The sequence below is a fragment of the Belonocnema kinseyi genome, chromosome 5 (genome assembly GCF_010883055.1).
Source record: "Belonocnema kinseyi isolate 2016_QV_RU_SX_M_011 chromosome 5, B_treatae_v1, whole genome shotgun sequence".
In the NCBI taxonomy this organism is placed as follows: Eukaryota; Metazoa; Arthropoda; class Insecta; order Hymenoptera; family Cynipidae; genus Belonocnema; species Belonocnema kinseyi.
This window is the reverse complement of record NC_046661.1, coordinates 71745633-71764865: the sequence shown is the minus strand read 5'-3', so window position 1 is coordinate 71764865 and position 19233 is coordinate 71745633. Positions and strand designations below refer to the sequence as shown.

The window sequence follows — 19233 nt, the reverse complement described above, 5'->3', positions numbered from 1 at the left end:
CCGCATTTTATATCAAGAAGTGCCCAGCGATAGGTGCAAGGTGTGTCATGCACACGCTGAGTACCTAGAACACATACTGTCTAAGTGTTCCACCTACGCGGGAACTACATATCTCTCCAGACACAATACAGCCCTAAGAATGTTTTATCAACATCTTTGTCGCTTTTACGGTGTTGGCTGCGACCCTGCCCTGCTGAACGCTCTGAGGGAGATAGTCGATATGTCCAAAACGAGAAGTGCTCAATTTCCTGGAATTGCAATTTTCGGACAGTCGTCTCCGTTGCATACTCGAGGCTTGACATCGCTCTCCAGGACTTCGAGAAATGAAATATATTCGTGATTGAATTCTCGGCTCTGGCCGAATACAACATCACTTCTAAGAAAAAAGGATAAGGAGAGGTATCAAGACCTTAAAAGGCAGCTGGAACGACTATGAAAAATATTTGGTTGAAGTAAGTGGGCTTGTAATTGGTGATCTTGGAGGTGCAACACTATCACTGGTTCGTAACTTGAAAGCATTACCAGCGTGCCACAAGACATGCTAAGGCACGTTTGGATGAAACTTGGTTCTGAGGACATGCACTCATCAGGCCGTACAAAAGAAAACAAATTTTAATCTAAATCGATCCAATCCATCATACCATACAAATTGCGGAATCTACTGCACGCAAAAAACAAAAGTTAAAATTTGTTGCTGGTAAGACTTGCAACGGTTAAAAATTAAACATGTTTCGCTGCAAGTTTTACAGAGGTTAGGAGAATGATTCTGATCTCGTCTACTGCGTTACGCTCAAGTGAGCAAATTTCGGTAAAGCATGTAGAATCAGCAACAGAAACCACACAAAAAATGGTTCTAAATTACACTATTTTAGTCGAATTAAAATTTATTTAATACCATTTAGAAAAATGCGCAAAAAGGAGCTGACAGGTGGGAATCCCCATTTCTCTCTATTTAAATGAAATTAAACGACGATAGATAGCGCTATCGTCGTCATTCTCGCTACATCTCGAATGAAAATGGAGCGGTTATAAGGCGAAAGATTATCCAGGCAAGGTTAAAAATTGGAAATTATCTCCGATTTATGTAAAGTTTATCTGGCTAGGTTAATTTTTGTTGCGGTGAATCTTTCACCTGGAATCGATGTAAGCTTTATCTTTCATTTTTTCTGTGTGTATGATATTCGAAATTATTTTCGGACGAGTTAATGTGGACAAATTTCTGACGCTACCAAATAGCATTAAGATGGCAAAAACGGGACTACTTAAATGACAGCTTTCGGTAAAGTTTGGAATTAATTCGACATTTTTAGCATGGTTATCTTAACTTTCATGAAAATGCGTAAATACACTGTTAGACAAATCTGATCGAAATTTAATATATACTTCAGAAAAGTTATTTGCATATAATGTATATCTAATTTGATATACCATTATGTTGTACAATTAATGTACATGTATAATTAAGATCGGTAAAACAGAGTGCGGGAAAGCTAAATGTTCCGTGATTTGCCCAAATCTGTTCAAATATTTGAAAGTAAAGTAATAACCTAAGATTCAGCGACTATATTTCTTATTGATAATCCCAGTGCAACGTCCTGGTGGAATTTTCTTCCAAATTAACTGTAAATGTAAGGATTTAAACGTGAGTACCGCTGCTTTAAGGGTAGCCGTGTTAATTATTTCCTTATTTAACTTTGCCACTGAAAACTTGGTATAATTTATGTTTAACTAAAAGAATTATGCTGAATTATTTAAAATCCTACATGACTGCCAAAATTATTTTTAAGTTGTGCAAACTAAAATTCGAGGTGAAATTACTGGTTTTTCTAGGAATTTATCAATATACATGTATATGAAATTTAATATTATGCAGCCTTCTAATAGATATTTCATATAACGAGTGTTTAGATTCAATATGCAAATGTATATTACATGTCTATTAAATTGCAAATATTTTTAACAGGGTACCTTGAATTTTTGCTACTCTTAGGAGTCTCCTAGCTTATAGTGCCAGGGGCAAAGTGTAACACGTTATTTTTTATCATACCAGTTGATCGTAAGTGCAAATAGGTTGCAGACAGTCAAAATCTAAAAATCCGAGAGTGAATCCAATGTAATTTATTCCAATAAACTCCAATCGAATTCAGTTAAATTCAATGCGATTTAGTCCAATCCTACTGAATCCATTCCAACTTAATCAATTCCAATCGACTTCAAGTCATTCCAATCCACTCTAATCTAATCCAATTCATTGAAATCCAATACGCTCCACTCCAATATAAAGGGCACATCCTAAAATGTGCTATTTTAGGTATCCTTTGAAGTACCTAAAAGTTGCAGTAAGAGCCGGAGTCGTTATCTTGTCGAGACCAGCACTACAATTTACACGAGGCAAAGTGCCACTTAGGGGCCGAGTGTCACACACAATTTTGTATTCTACCAGTCGATCATAAATACAAATAGGTTGCATAAAGTTCTGATCTAAAAGCCTGAGAGGGATTTCAATCGAATCGAATCTACTCCAATATAATCAATTCCAATCCCAATTCAATAAAATTCAATAAAATTCATTCCGATCCAATACACTCCAATCCGCCCGAATTCTCTCTAATTCAATACAATTCATTACAATTCACTCTACACTACTCCAATCGAATCCAATCCACTCGACTCCAATTCATTCAAATGCAATACTGTCCACTACGCTCAAATCCACTTTACTCCATTCCAATTAATTCCAATTCAATCTGATATAATTGAGTCCAATCTAAATCATTCGAATTCGATAGAGCACACTCCGCGAGTGTAGGTCTACACTCTACAATCTACAATCTACATGCTAATGTTGGGGTCACTGCACTCATCATACCATTAGGTACAGATATAAATTTCCATGAGCCAATCAGGCAGTGTCAGTTATTTTATAGTTTGCTGTATCCTAAGTAAAAATATTACGGCCTCGATTAAGAAGCGCTATTTTAGATATTGTTTGCATCACCTTAAATCATACTTATGATGGCGGTGTGATACAAAGTTATTAAAAACACGAACAAACTGAACTTATTAAATTATAAACATAAGAAAACTGTTATAAAATCAAGTATTTAGCAGTTTTCGATTTTTTTAGAAAAAATTTTCGAAGTTGGTTTTTCACGCTTATAATTGAAGAGTGGGTCATTGCTTTTGATATAAACTTAAAAGTGCAATCACCTAATGTGGAAAAATAGGGAAACGTATTCAAACTATTATAAGGAATGATCATGCCGAAATTTATTGATATTGTCAGTTCTCGGAGCGTGCAAAAAGTGGATACATATAATCACTTGTTTTAGGATCCATTCAATGATAACCAACTAAACTTTCTGGCCTACTCTGCAGAAACGGAGCCAGTAACAAAAAGTTCTATAACCTAATTATAAATACAAAACGGATAGCTCATTGGTTACTATGTTTCAAAATTTAATCATAATACAAAAATCTACCAAGAAAAAAATTTATTTTGATTTAATATATATATATATATATATATATAATAATAATACTCACACTTTTTACTCATAATAGTTTGACAAAATAGTGTTCGCGCCGATAGAAATATGTTCTAAATTTCACATGGAATCGTATAATACCTAAATCGAAATAAGCAACAAGAGGATGCCCCTGTGAATTCGCTCTTGTTAAATATTTATTAAACCTATTTATTTTGACACTTCAATAGATATGGCGCATTGCGTAGAATCTTATAAATAAGGTAATTTTTAACAATCTATTCTCGCTTTATAGAACAATAATATTACTAATATTCCCAGAATATAAAACGCTTTCAGAAATGCATGGCTATTGTGCTTCTAAACAATTTCTATTTTTTTTCATCAACGAAAAAATACGACATGTTATCGTTAGAAGAGAAAAAATTATGATTTGAATATCTTGAAAAAAATAAAGAAAAAAAGAAAAGTACATTCAGAGCGATTATCGAACCAATACTGTTACATGCAAGATTTAATAATTAATAAAATGATTGAAAGATGAGAATGTGTGTTTTACGATAAACTTATCACATATTTTATCGAAAATTTTATTCATTAGATTCGGAATAATAAAATTGCTATTCAGTTTCCTCAGGTTTGTGTCTAAAATAATAAATATTTTTCGCTAGAACTGTGGAATTCTATAAGAAACATGATAAAGGAGATAAATAGCTTATTTTTTGATCGAATGATTGAAGAAAATATAGTTTTTGCGGTAATTAAATCATTTTTGTTTGGTAGTTTAAACTAAGTATAGGATACTTAAATTTTTTTATGCTTCTCAGCATTTCCTAAAGTTTTAAACAAAAATATTTATTGTTCACGACACAAATATGCGGAAGACATTTTTTTCATAATTATGGTCCATTTAAATATCACATGCTCTGAGGTGTACAGTAATGATCTACATACCCCAAATAAAACAGGTGTTTCTTAAAATCAGCTTTTTAAAATTATTTTTCCGATCTGAGATACGCGAAGTATCGACGATGACATCAAAAACGAGATTCAGAATAATAATTATCACTATTGAGAAGAATAGCTAATCGGAAAAGAGACTGGCGAAGAACAATGTTTCCTGAAACGTGAACAGTGTTAGAAAAAGAAGTCAGGAAATTATAAATTTTAGCACACTATTTAACTTTAGATGGCCGTGAAAGGCGAGAATTGCTACAAGATTAAAATTGTTTAATTTCATATTAATTTTTTAAGTAAAATCTAACAGGTGTTTCGATAATTTTAAGAGCGAACTTTACTAGACTTAGATTTTAATCTTAAAATTGAACCCCTTGAAATGTTTAAATACAACATTTTGTTTCTTCAAATACTTATTAAAATCTATTAAAAACAGAAAAAAACGTTAAAATTCATAAAAATAATTAAATTTCAAAAGTTTAAAAATGTAATATTTTATTATTTCAATTTTAATTTGGACATTAAATCCCTCTGAGTGCCCTAATGTAGAAATCAACGTTATGAAATATTTGTGAAGAAAGGTCCATGCTTTTTTTATTTCTCCAAAGGTTTGCAGATTTTTTAATTTTCAATAAGAAATTTACATTGTCACCTCAAGGTATGCAAATCATAATTGTCTCTCTTCTAATGGTAAACTTTTGTATTTTTTTAATGATAAAACAAATAGAAATCGCTTAAAAGAACGCTAGTCGTGTCTTTAGGAGAGTATTTTAGGTTCTGGAAATACGATTAATAATATTGTTCTATAAAGCGAGAATAGGGTGTTTAATACTTACCTTATTTATATGATTCTACATAATGCTATATTTTCATATTTTCCCACTAGGATAGAACTTAGCAAATATGTACAAGTCTATAATCCCATACGATGTATTCACGAGCCACGCATCTATTATAATTTACGTGAAGACATTTTTAAATAATTATATAAAGAATTCTAAGCAAAATTTAAACATTATTATCAAATTTTGAAGTATCAAAATAAATAGTTTTAGTAAATGTTTAACAAGATCGAGTTCCCAGCATTCAGAGACTATATTTATTATTCTAAGATAAAATTAAACATTGATTTAAAGGATGATGCAAAAAAATATTGAAATGGGCAACTTCCATTTCTTATTTAAATATAGAATTTCCGCCCAGAAAGGTGGCCGCACCATACAGATACTTTTTTTAACGACAGTTCATTTTTGTAGCACGATTGAGCCTACGAGCTCCCGGCTGTCTTCCCACAGTCTGCTTTCCCCTGAGGGGCGATGCATTCTCGAGTATTAATATTTAACTTAAAACAAAAATGTGAAATATATGCGGAAATATATTTGTATAAGTAAAATAACAAGGCATTAAGAAAATATCAAATATAAGGTCCTAATTTCAAAATAATATTATTTGGTTTAATTTCACAAAACAGGTAGCAGTAAGAAGCTAGTTGATTAGGATTTAATAAGAAAAAATAAAAATAAGGAGGTAGTATCAATGAGTCGACGAGTCAAAACTTTGTTGACGTGCGCTTTGTTCACTGCGTGAATACTCTAATAATTTATCAAGTATAAGGAAATTTGAAATAGTCGAAAATATTCGACTTTTTCAGAGTTTGCGCGAGAGTGAATTGCCCCTCGTCTCCACTTCACTTCATTAAGATGCATTTTCATTCTGATTTTAGGCAAATATTTTCTTTCTTTTTTTCGAAAAACGGGATACACTGGTACCTGGAATTAGAAACCTCGTATTTACTTTATTCCTAGAACTGATGGCCCTAGCCATCAGTTTAATAATAACATTCAATAATTGGTCAGCGCCCATATCCCCGAAAACAGTATCCAAGCCAATGCAGTCGATGCCCGAACCTTAAATACAACCCAGGTTCCAGGGTATACTTATCGGAAATCCGGGTACCACGATAACCATCCTTCCGGGACGCAGAAGATTTTTTAAAGTGCCTTTTTAAAGCCTTCATCTGTATTTATTGAATCTCAGTGCAGAATTTGAGATTTCCTCAGATTTTTTCATTTCTTTTTGTACACAGTTCCATCAGCCTAAAACAAAAAGGTGCGCAAGGTGTCTGATTTTAGTGGCCATGACATTTATTTTAAAAATTAGCTAATTGTGACGCCTGAAGGAAAATAAATACTATTTGCGTTATTTACTTTAGATACGTTTCATTACAAGGTGAGGATGTAAATTTTGTATTGCATCATCAAATATTGGAGAAAACACAGGAAAAAGCCAGTTTTATCGTAGACCAGTCTATTAAATTCGAGTTTTAAATATTATGCAATGGTGAGCCCTGACTTGGTTGCCAACACTTACCAAACTTGGTATAATATCATCGTTATTAGTGGGTCGCGCCAAAAATATTCACTACCGACAAAACTCAATAGAAACATAGTGTTACTAGATGGCATTAGGTTCAATGAATATTATTATTTATTTATTTAACCGGCTCACTGTTGAAACACTACCGAAGATGAAAATGTAATTTACTCCAGGTGATTTTCGTGATTTTTTCAGTAGTTTACTATGTAATTTACATAAAAAATGCAAAATCCGTATTGGAGAGCGGGTCTTCTACGCAAATTACCTAATTGACATTATTTAAATTACATGTAATTTAAGTTTAGAACTTTGAATGACGCGTTTGATACTTTTCGAGGCACTTGTGGGAAAAAATTACAAGTAAATCGAAAAGGCAGTGTAAAATACGTACAATATGAATCGACGCCTATCAGTTTTTTCGGCCCAGTATGTCGTTACCCTAGTAATCAATTTTTGAAGCAATTAGAAAATGTTTGTAAAGTAAAATACTGCTCTTAACATCTACTTTCACCTGACTCATACTAGAATATTCTACTTTTTTAGAGAATGTTAACAGTAAAGAATAATAATAAATTTTTTGAATAATTTTAAATGCTTGAAATAAAAATTACTGCTTTTAAGTAACTATAATAATAAATTACCAGAATAATGGAAAAAAGCTACCTCTTATTATTTGATAGGAAAACAATTTTAAACAAAACTCATAGACAAGTGAAACTGATTTTTTCTGATACAAAAATCGTTTCATATTAATATTTACAATTTTTGGGACTGATGTGGCTTAGATGATTCAACTCAAACTTAGAGGGAATTTCGATTTCCGAGCGCCTTACAAAATGGGAAAAGTGAAGTTTGTGGCTCACTTTGCTCGAGCCTTAAATTACATTTCACAATAAGTATGCACCAACTTATCCTCCTCTCCCCTACTTTACTCATTTCTAAAGTTAAATAAAATGAAAATTGGGGAGGGGTCCCAAATGTTGTTACTGCTTCCTTATTTTGTACAGCCGTGCTAAACTCGCATGGAATTTGCTTTGTTAGATTAACCAAAAAACTCTCTATGCCAATGTCTTCATTTTTCCATGTGAACCGTGCCGTAATTTCTTCAGATAAAATGATTTGACGTACCTTCGAATTTTGATTATAACTTCTCTCAATGCATTAATCAATTAAATTTAACTTAACTAATTTTATTCTAGCACACGTTTTAAAATATTTTAAGTACTATTAAATGATTCTAAACTCAGGTAATAGTTATTATAATATATCTAACATAATGAAAATCTTTATTCAAATTCAGACTGATAAATGCCCAATGTGGCCAGGCAGATCACCGTACATTATTATAGTTAATTTCAAAAATATTTAATTTTTACAGATTCGGCGAAAAAATATTTTAGCTTTAAAGTTGTTTTCAAATCGTAAACAGTTTAGTTGGAAATTAGTCAATTTTTAAAAAGATAAATTAATTATAAAATATAATTCTGAAAGTTAAAATAAAGCTTTTACTACTCGTGGTAGCATATTTTAGTTTTGAATAGAACAATTTTGTGGATGTAAAACGAACAATTGTGATTTAATATATAATATATTTTTGGAAAAACTGGAGATAAAGGGGACGTTTTTCGAGATTAATAGAAAAAAGGACTCATAAAAATAGGGAAACGCATGAGAACAGAGTACAGATTGTGAACCCTGAAATTTATGGAAATCTTTTGTTAATTCTTTTCTTCATTTTAATCAAGAAATAAATTTTTATGAATATTGCTCACCAAAGAGTCATGGCTGGCATACCATTCATTGTTACTTGAAATCTTTTAGATTTCCTCCCAACCTTCTTGAAAAGATTTTTCGAAATTCCTGGACGAGAATTTTCTGAACTCTTTCTTTGGTCTTCGGTAAACTTTCTTCACATTCGGGATTTTTCTCACCGATTCCGTTCTATTAAAATTGTAAATTTTTAACCTAATTATTTGTGCTAATGTTTTCAGAAATTATTCATGTCTTTTTTCAGCTGTTTATGTCAATGATGTAAATTTTAAAAAATACAACAAAAAACGATGAAGAAATATTAAAATTCCATTGATAGTTCATTTGGTATTTCTTGAATAGAACCATTATCATGATTCAAAGTAGAATCGAAGATACCTTTTTCCTTTGACACAATTTAATTGCGTAGCTGTTGTTCGGAATCCAAGCACTTCGCTTGCGAAGAATTTTTCAAGGAAAGTACTACCAGGCGTAAGAGCCTCAGATGCATCTTTATCGTTACCATGCTCTGATCTGAGAAACGAAATATAAAGATGTGTACTCTCTGCAATAAATGAAAAATTAGACTATTTTATTCACCAGAATTCGAAGCGTCACGTTATCCATGTTTATTCACATCACAAAAATAGCACATTAATTACTTTTAACATATTTAAAAATAACTAAAAACGAGAAATAACCAATAGTATTCGCTATTCTAATAATGAAATTTCACACGCTTTCTCGCTGAACAAGTACGCATGCATGGTCACATATTTCTTTAGACTAACTAAACAGTTTTGTGGGCTTAACAAAACTTTCTTCAGGACAAAAACTAAGGCTTAAAAAAAATGTTTGTGAAGAACCGAGTATCCTTTTCGGACAAACAACCTCCAGTAACTGTTTTAGTTCAGTCACTAACTGGTTCACCTAGTTAAAATCGTAAATGACTGGTTCAATAGTGATAACCCAAATAGTGATTCCACTAGCAATAATTTCACTGGTTCAGTTTCAGACAAAGCAATTTTTAAACTCACTTTCTTATTTAAAGCCGAACTCAATTTTCATACAATTTAATATTTTTATTTCAGGTCGGCAGCTTCCAGATAAAAATCAGGTCCAGATTACCAACTGCGATGCTCCACCTTGCAAGCTGAAGAAGAAAACTCGCGTTGCTATCTCACAGACATTCACACCAAAAAGAGATATTCAACGATTGAGAACTTCAGTTCATGCTAATATTATGGGCCTTCCCCTTCCCTTCATTGGTGTGGATGGCACTGATGCGTGCAACAATATTTTTAACATTGATGAGACCAAAGCATCTTGCCCTCTCAAAAAGGACGTGCAGTACGTTTATAAGAACGTATTTCCTATTTTGGAAATATATCCAAAGGTATAATACTCCTACCGTAATATGATATTGTATGTCTCGGAAAGTAAATTGGTTTTTGCTAACGATTGTCAGAAAACTTCCACGAGTTAAAAGGGATGAATTTATCACCTGGGTAAACACGATATTTTAGGCCAAATATAGGGATTTTTTTAAGCTTACCCACTAAAAAATCAAAGTTATCCAATGCAAGTCAGTTGAGCAAAGTTTTGTTCAAATGGATCGTAGTTTATGGCGAGAAATTTTTCGAAAGGAATCGGATGCAAATATTGGAATTTTGGTAGATATTGCCAACGCTTTTTAACTTTTTAAATATCGATGATAAAAATGTGGTCCAGTACAGTTTCAAAAGGCATTATCACGCTTTTTTTCATTTATCATACGCAGAAATCTGTGTTACCGGCAGTGCAACACTAGTTCACCATTTAGCCCATCCGATGGCCCGAAAAAAAACTTAAAACGACTTTTGAAAGGTGCAAAGCTTCGTTGAAACTTTTTTCCGTATCTCAAGTCGTTTGGCTCAAAGATTAAATGTTCTATTCTTTTCATAATATTTTCAGGAAAAAAAGAGAAAAGTTCTTTTTAAAAAATGTCATGACAAATTTTCCTGCATTTTTTTAAAACATGTAATTTCTCTTAGAGATGTTTTTCTCCTATTTTGCGCCGTCTTGTTCAAAATTTTTAATTTTTATTCATAGTACAGTCAAATTGGGATATAACGCCCCTGGAAATATACCTTTCGAGAATTGGCGCCGCGCCGCAGGTAGGAGTAAAAGGAGCTGCAGGGAGTGTGCGGTAGTCACAGAGACGTGACAAAAAAAAGCATTTTTATCCGAAGTGGCACTCTGTCTGCTTTGTTCCCCATCACCTCCAGTCCCAATACTGGCGTTATTTCCGAATTTGACTGTATTTTCGACAAATAAAACAAAAATATAAGGTCTTATAAAAAATGGTTTCATGAAAAATTATGGTTTTTTTAATAGCTACAATTCTTTTTAATTTTTTTGCATAACTGTCGGTGTTTGGCTCTAAATTAGAATTATTGAGATTTTTAGTTTTGATGCATATAACAAAAAAGGCGAGTCTTATCAAAAAACGGTTCTAAATAAATTTCAGATGTTTTAAAAAGCCTCAATTTTTGTGTTAAACTTTTGTAACATATCTGCCCTCGTTTGGCGTAAAATTGGAATATTAGATTTGTGAGTGGCATTTTCTATGGATAAAACCATAACCATTGATCAAGGAATGCCCGTTAACGTATTCGTTCTTTCTTTTGAGACCCAAAAAAGCGTGTCTAGGCTGGATTTGATCTGTTTATTTTTCGTGTTGTCGTGCTTATAGACATACAAATTGACATACGTCATCGAAAAAAATTTATTTTCAACTTCAGGGGGTTACAAAACGTAAAGATCCGTCGAAAAACTGAGGTACGAAATTTTGGATTATTCTAATATAACATGGACATCATCGAATAAATTCGAAAAAATTTGGCGGACGTCGGATTCGTAATCGGTGACATCAAAAACTCCTTTATACTAATTTTGAAAAGAATCGATTGTTTATTTGGCATACTTACCCGCCATATTGAATCTCCAATTTTGTTTTTTAAAAATTGGCCCATTTTATGAACATTTCATACATTTGTCCAGCTTTTCGCGATTTAGTCTCACTGGCACCGTGCGCCATGGCCGCCGAAAAAAATCCGGAACAATTACGAAGTTGCAAAAAGTAGCAGCCAATTTTCATATGTGTTAGAATCAGCCATGTGCATCTGAAAACAAAATGACGATCTCTTAGTGTCCTAAGTTGGTTAGTTCCTAATATCTTCAGCGCGGCGCTAGTTGTCCCATCACACCCTGTTTTTGCATTGTAAGTAATGGGAGAAGACCACTTTTAAACAATTTTTTAATAAACAAAATGTTATTTTCGTAAAAAAATATTGAAATGAAAAGAATGTTACACATTTTACATTTCATAAACAATTTCCCAAACGATGTATGTATATAAATGCTAATGGGAAACATGAATTAAAAGGTAACCCAATAAACTTGCTACAGTGGAATATTATATTTTAATTTGAATAAAAAGTTAAATATAATCCTTTTTATATTTGAAAAGACAGTAAATAATATTTATATCAATAAAATATATAAATAGCTTTGTGAAAAAAGATTTGATAGTATACAAGTTCAAACTTAATATTTGAGGGTTTAGCGAGTTCTTACGCTATTGAGTATAATGAGAAAAATGTAATTGAAATTGAATCAAATTTTTATTCATGAACATATAGCATACAAATATGTAAAGAGCATTAAAAATAGTTTGTTCAATCATACAACTTGTTGAAAAAACAACTATTTTTCAAAGAAACAAATATAAATTATAACGTTACAAAACGTCTAAATTTCAATTCAATTATAAATACATTATATCCATTATATATTCATAAGTGTGAGAATTCACATGGTAAGTTGAAACTTAGTACTATTAAAATTTTTCTCAAGGTCTTTTTTCACATTCCATTAATAATATTGTTATTTTGTTTTCGAAAATAAACTTTGAGAATCATATTTTACTTTTTATTCAAATTCAAATCTAAGATATGTTCCATTTTGTCAGGATTATTGTACGACCATATAAATCATATTTTGTCTTTAGTTTCCATAGAAGATGATGGGAAAAGAATTATGAAATATTAAATGAGTAACATTGTTTTAATTTCAAGAACATTTTGCATGGAAATAACATTTTGTTTACGAAAAAATTGAAAAAAGTGATTTAGTCCCATTGCTTTCTATGTAAAAACAGGAACTGATGGGACAACTAGCGACGCGCTGGAGATTTGAGGACAGTGGCGTAGCTACAAAATTTTCCGCGCGGGGCCAAAAATAATTGGCCGCCCATAGATCTCAAATCTGCACTCAATTTAAAGTATGAGGAACTAATCAACTTAGGACAGTTGCGGGGTCAAGTTAAAATCTGAAATATGCAGAGATGCACAGGGCTGGTTAGAATAGATTTTTATTGACTCATAACCAAAAATAACTCGGTGTGTCACTGGTGCCAAAAATTATACTTTTGCACGTTTTTTAAAACGATTGCTCGCTGACTATGTAAAAAATCATTATGTCTATAACCTTCAGTAAGACAGTCTGTTTTTACTTGTACTTATTGTTTTCTTGTATCAACTCTGCAATATTAAAAAAACTCTTATAAATAAAAATTGAAATAGGGCGGCAAATTTGTTAGGTAGCACGGCAGGTTAGAAATTATTAGAAATTTCTAGGCGCCTTAATTTTTGTCATGAACAGTATTTTATGTCTTTTTTTATTTATTATATTACAGATATTATATCAACCATTTTTTGTAATAATAATAAATTGTATGAATATAGGGTAATATAATACCCACATTCTCATAAAAAAAATGAATTTGAAAAAATTCAGGAACTTGTCCCGGAAAATGCGGATAGAGTCATATTCAGGTAAAAGCAAAGTCTTACTTTGTTTACATTGAAGAAAGTTAATTTTTGGATTTGAAAACCTTGATTTGGAGAAGAAATTTTACAAGCTGAAAAATTTCTCAGGATACTCTTCTGCATTATACCTTCCAAAATTATTCTGATTTTACGGTATTCCTGACGTGAACATGTTTATTTAGTTAACTTATACTTATAAATATTGATAAATATCTACAAATTTGTCATCTTGTCTATTTTATAAACAAAATGAAAATTAGCAAACATTTGGAATCTACTCTGGCTCTGCGAATGTTAGTGTTATTGATCGATCTGTTTAAAATGAGAAACAGTTTATAAATAAAAACTTTGAGTGCTAGGTTGTTTAAGATTTCTACATGTTTGTTCGAATCAACCTTTCAATGTTTTAATTTCATTTTAGATTTTATAAATAATTTTTTTTTACTTTACAGATTTCATTGGTTGTACACTGGTCCTTGAAGGAGAATAATAACGTAATCACCTGCTTCGAGGTCCCATCACGAATATCGTCTTAAATGTTATCTACCTCGTCACTATATGTTTGCTTTTCGCTAATCTAAAACTGATGATGAAAATTAGTTGGCTGTAGTGCTTTAATTGCTTCTTGAGTAGTAAAGTAGATGCTGACTGGTACTGACATGAAGGGCGAAATATACTTTTTCATTTAAATTACTGTTTATTAACAAATGTCTAAAATCTTTTTTCATGAATAGAGTGCAGTTGTATATACATATATATATATTTTCAATAAATGATATTAGTATATTTAATATTGATCCATGTCATACTTTATTGATTGGCACCTTACCGACATTCATTTCTGGAACAGCTCATATTCGCACAAAATGAGATGTATACTTGAACATTTAAATAAAATGCACTGAAGAAAATTTTTTTGTTTCAAAATGTTCAAAATTTCAAAAAAAAAATGTTCTAGAAGGATTGGTTGTAATTCTAATATTTTGGACTATACAAATGCTTCGTAGTTGCCTTGAAGTCCATCACGGGGCGTGGGTCAAATAGAAAACCTGCATATACGTCATACTCGTGCAGGTGATTTAAAAAAATCTCTGGGTATTGAGTAATTCCATTTCATTTCGAGGAGGCGGTTGCGACCTAATATAAAAATTTTTAATACTTTCATATAATAAAATTAAGGTTGTGCCTAGGAGTACTGACAAATTAAGGGTATTGGAAAAGGGGACCGACTAGTCCCGATAATTCAGCATGACTAGCCAAGCTAATAAAAAATATTTGAATGCTCATCCCGAATTTCGGAAAGACAAGACTGCTTCAAATTAATTGTTTTTAAACTTATTGATTATATAAATTTAGGAAATGACTTTATTACATTTTATTTTTGATGTAGGTTTTCTGACCAGGGAAATTATTAAATAATTTTATATCCTCTGGGATATGGGCCCAGGCCCTTCAGATTACCGGTCTCATCAGAGAAGGTATTAGATTTGTGTAAAATCTAACCCCCCCCCCCCAGTTTTGATCAAATTTCCACGTTTCAAAACCCCCTGAATCCGAAAAACAGGTTTTTACTAATATGTCTGTCTGTGTATATGATTGTCTGTTGCCACAATTACTTTTGAAAAAATTAATCTATTAGATTGGCGTTTGGTACACTTGTTTAGTGTCCTAAACTAAAGATCAAGTTCATTTGCCGGCCCTTTTGGATAAAAATTGAAAAAGTGGGCACAGTATGAATATTTTCTAGACCACTTTTTTCAAAATTAGAAAATTCTCTGTACGGTCATTCATAGTATTCAAAGAATCGAACAATTTATCCTAATGACGTTTTGCATAAAATCGAAAAGTACCAGAGTTATATCACTTACAAAATTCCAAAAAGCACCGGAAAAGGAATATTTTTAGTCAAATAACGCATGGTATAAAAAAACGGAAGAGAAGAAAAATGTTCCTTTTTGAATGCTCTACAAGATTATCATACTAACTTTTTGAATTTTCTTGAAATATCAAAAATTCAAATTTTGACAGCATGCAAAATAATGAAAAATCCACAAATTACTTTTTTCGGCCAAACTATGCAAAATACGTTGACAGATGAATTCACAAAAATTGTCAATTTGAAAAATATTTACAAATTTTTTACCAATCACTTTTTAATAGGATGCTTATTTTTGGATTTAATCATGAAAAACAGCATGAACAGTACAAAAAATCTGCCCGCTGCGTGGACATATTCTCATCACAACTTTTTTCTTTTAATTTTTTTTCGTCTCGTGTGTAGGGTTTCAATTTTTTGGTTATTTTTGTAGATTTTTAATGCTACTTTTCACGATCAAAATCAAAAACAGAAATATCAAAAAATTATTCATGGCAAATAAATCATTTTTATATTCTCATCAGAGAAGGTATTAGATTTGTGTAAAGTTTGACCCCTCCCCAGTCTTTGTCAAAAGTCCACGTTTTGAGACACCCTGAATCCGAAAAAAATATTTTTACGAATTTGGTTGTCTGTACGTTTGTCTATCTGTCTGTGAGCACGACAATTTTTGCAAAAATAAATCTATTACATTGGTCTTTGGCACACTCTTTTAGTGCCCGTAGCTTAATGCTAAATTTGTTAGTCAATAATTTTGGATAGAAATTCTAATAGGGAGCGCATTTTAAAAATGTTTGAGACCACATTTTTCCATGATTCAAAAATTCTCTGTACACTTGTTCGTAGTACTTGAAAAGACCAATGTTAATTTTCGATAGTCCTACAAGATTATCATAACAACTTTTTAAATTTTTCGAAAACTTAAAAATTCAAATTTTAATCGCACAGAAAATAATCAAAAATCCAAAAATTGCATTTTGCAGTATGTATGTATTTAATCTCTCCCTTTTACGGGTTTGGGGGCCACCGCTCCCTGTACATATATTTACAATTCTATCCTTAGTCTAACTTAACTACTACTTATATTCTACTCTTTCGCATTACGTAGGATAAACAATAGTAACAGTAGTGATATTAATTCCTAAAATGAGCGAGCTTCCAGGACTTCCGTTTCTTCTTACCATAAAAAAATGCATTTTCCACGATATTGAAAACAATTTTCGTTTTTTACTGTCCCTTTTCAGGATCACCCGTTTGGCTCTGCCCTACTCTCTTGCTTTCCCTTACTTCCTCCAATTTCTTCATCCACATCACTCCCTGTCCACTACCATCCAAGATCCATCTTACACACTCATCCACACTCAACTATCCCTCTTGCACTCCTGTACATCTCTCTAATACATGTGCCCATGACTCCATTTCGTATCCACATACACTGCACAAATTCTCCTCTTCATTCATCCAATATCTGCATGCTCTCACTCCTTCTCCCATTCTGAACCGTACAACCCTACTCCATTTTTCTTCCTTTTTTATTTTTTGTAGATATTCTGGTTCCGTCAACCTTTCGACCATCATATACCATCTATTGTACCTTGAATCTATAATCTTTGTCCATCTCTCTTCTCCTTGTTTAACCAATAGCTCTAACTCTATGTCCTGCCACTCCATAACCCCTTCTCGAATATTACACACCCTTCTCATTTCTCACGTTTCTACCTCCCATTTTGAATTTCCCAATTACTTCTCGCTTCATTGTTCCGAATTTCACCGAAACATGCTTGTGCAATTTTACTTCCCTCTCCCCTTTTTAGCTTCTCTTCAAACCTCCATGCTCTCTTAATTTGTCTAGTAACCATATTTTCTTTTCCTAACTCTTCTTTTAACATATATCCTGGGCAACTCCACCTAACCCCCATTACCCACCTCAGGAATAGCTCATGCATACTCTCTACTTTCCTATGTTCCTTCCATCCCCAGATCTCCACACCATAACACAACACCGCCCACACCAACGCATCAAACAACCAGACCCTCATTCTCCAATCATTCTTGAACCTTCTCTTTCCTATACCCCATACTTGGCCCATTACTTTACTCGCACATTCAATTCTTTTCCTCACCTGCAGCTCGTTTCCTCCTTCTGCCTCAAACCAAAAACCTAGGTAACAGAACTCCTCCACAATTTCAACTTTTTGTCCGTTCATCTTCCAAACGTAATTTATTTTGCTCTTTCTATTTTTGAAACACATCACCTTTGTCTTATCTACGTTCACCGTCAGCTATTTTGTTCCAACATACTCTTCGAAGATTCTCATCATTAGGTTCATCCCCTTCTCATCATCTGCTAATAGAACTACATCGTCCGCGTATGCTAGAGAGTATAGTTTGCTATTACCCAAAGCCGTTCCTCCTTTCCCTTTCTCCTTTAGCTTTAACTCTAAGTCTGCCAATAGGATACTAAATAGTAACGGACTCAAAGGGCACCGTTGCCTTAGACCTCGGCTTGTCCAGAAAACCTGCCCTTTTTTCTTTCCCATTTTCACCCTAATCCTGGTTTCAGTAAAAATTTTCTTTATCCTCTCCACTAACTTTTCCTCTACACCCCTCTCTTTCATTGCCTGCCATAGTACTGTTCTATTCACTGAGTCAAACGCTGCTTTGAAATCTACGAACAAAGCGACTAGTCTCCCTTGCTTTCTCCTCAAATTTCTGTTAACTAAATAGTTAAGTACGTAGATGTTGTCTATAGTTGCCATTCCTTTTCTAAAGCCCGTCTGATTATGTGGGACACTTTCATTTTGTTCTACTTGACTCTCCAACCTATTTCTTAAGATTTCTGAATATATTTTATAGCCAACTGACATGAGAGTGATGCCTCTGTATTCCTCTACCTTCTTTCCTTCCCCTTTCTTGACAAGCGGTACCACCAGTCCCGTCGTCCACTCTTCCGGCCAACCTTCCCCTTTCCATACCTTGTTGCAGATCTTCCACATCCCATCCTTAATCCCTTCTCCTCCAAATTTCATCGCTTCGTTCTCCATCCCATCTTCTCCCGTCGCCTTGTTTCTTTTTAACCTATTTATTGCTTCATCCACTTCCTTTCTTGTTATCTCGTTCCCTTCCTCCATTTCTCCTCGGACTATCCTACATTTTTCCCCTTTGATCTTATTTTGCTCTCCCCCTAATAGACCCTTAAAATAATCCGTCCATTCCTCCATTTCTATTTCTTCGTTAACGCCCTTCCTTTCCCCTCTATCCCTATTTATCACATCCCACACCGTACCTTCTTTGATGGCTTTTTCTACCTCTGCTTTATATTCTTCTTTTCCCCTCTGTCTTTTTATTTCCAGCATCTTCTCATGTTCTTTTTTCATCCTGTTATACTCCTCCTTCTCCATTTCCCCTCTTCTCCATTTGCTCACACACTCTTTTATTCTCTCTTTACTGTCCCAGCATTCCTTGTCCCACCAGCCTCTCTTTATCCCTACTCTTTCTTCATTAGTACCCAGCTCATCCTTTACCTTTTCAATGGACCCCTTCAACCTTTCAACTAACGAGTCTATTCCCTCTTCTTTTTCATACCTAACCTTCTCCTTTTCCATCTTTTGTTTAAACTCGTTTAATTTATTTACACCCCAGATTCCCATTTTCGTGTTTCGTTCGCACCCTTTTTCCTTTCTCCCTCTGCCGCGCTTACTGACGCCTCTTCTCAGTGTAACTATGACCGGGAAGTGCTCGGACCCTATCTCATTCCCTACCTTCATACGCCCTATCATATGCCGCATTCTTTCTTCAGCCAAGATGTAGTCTGTTACTGTTGCTCCCTTTCCTATGAATGTGATCTCCCCATCCTCATCTCCTTTCATATTGCCATTGCATATAAACCATCCTGTTTCTCCTATCATGTCTAGTA

General features: G+C 33.1%; 1 protein-coding gene across 1 annotated transcript in view; it reads left to right on the top strand.

Annotated features, from left to right (window-relative positions):
- The window catches only part of LOC117173246 (ecdysteroid-regulated 16 kDa protein-like), a 28763-nt gene extending 14633 nt beyond the window's left edge, over nt 1-14130 (top strand). The window contains exons 2-3 of the mRNA XM_033361712.1: nt 9662-9966; nt 13894-14130. Of these exons, the coding sequence (XP_033217603.1) occupies nt 9662-9966; nt 13894-13977 (389 nt within the window). The 3' untranslated portion in view covers nt 13978-14130. The remainder of the gene's footprint in view (nt 1-9661; nt 9967-13893) is intronic.
- The last annotated feature ends 5103 nt before the right edge of the window (nt 14131-19233 follow it).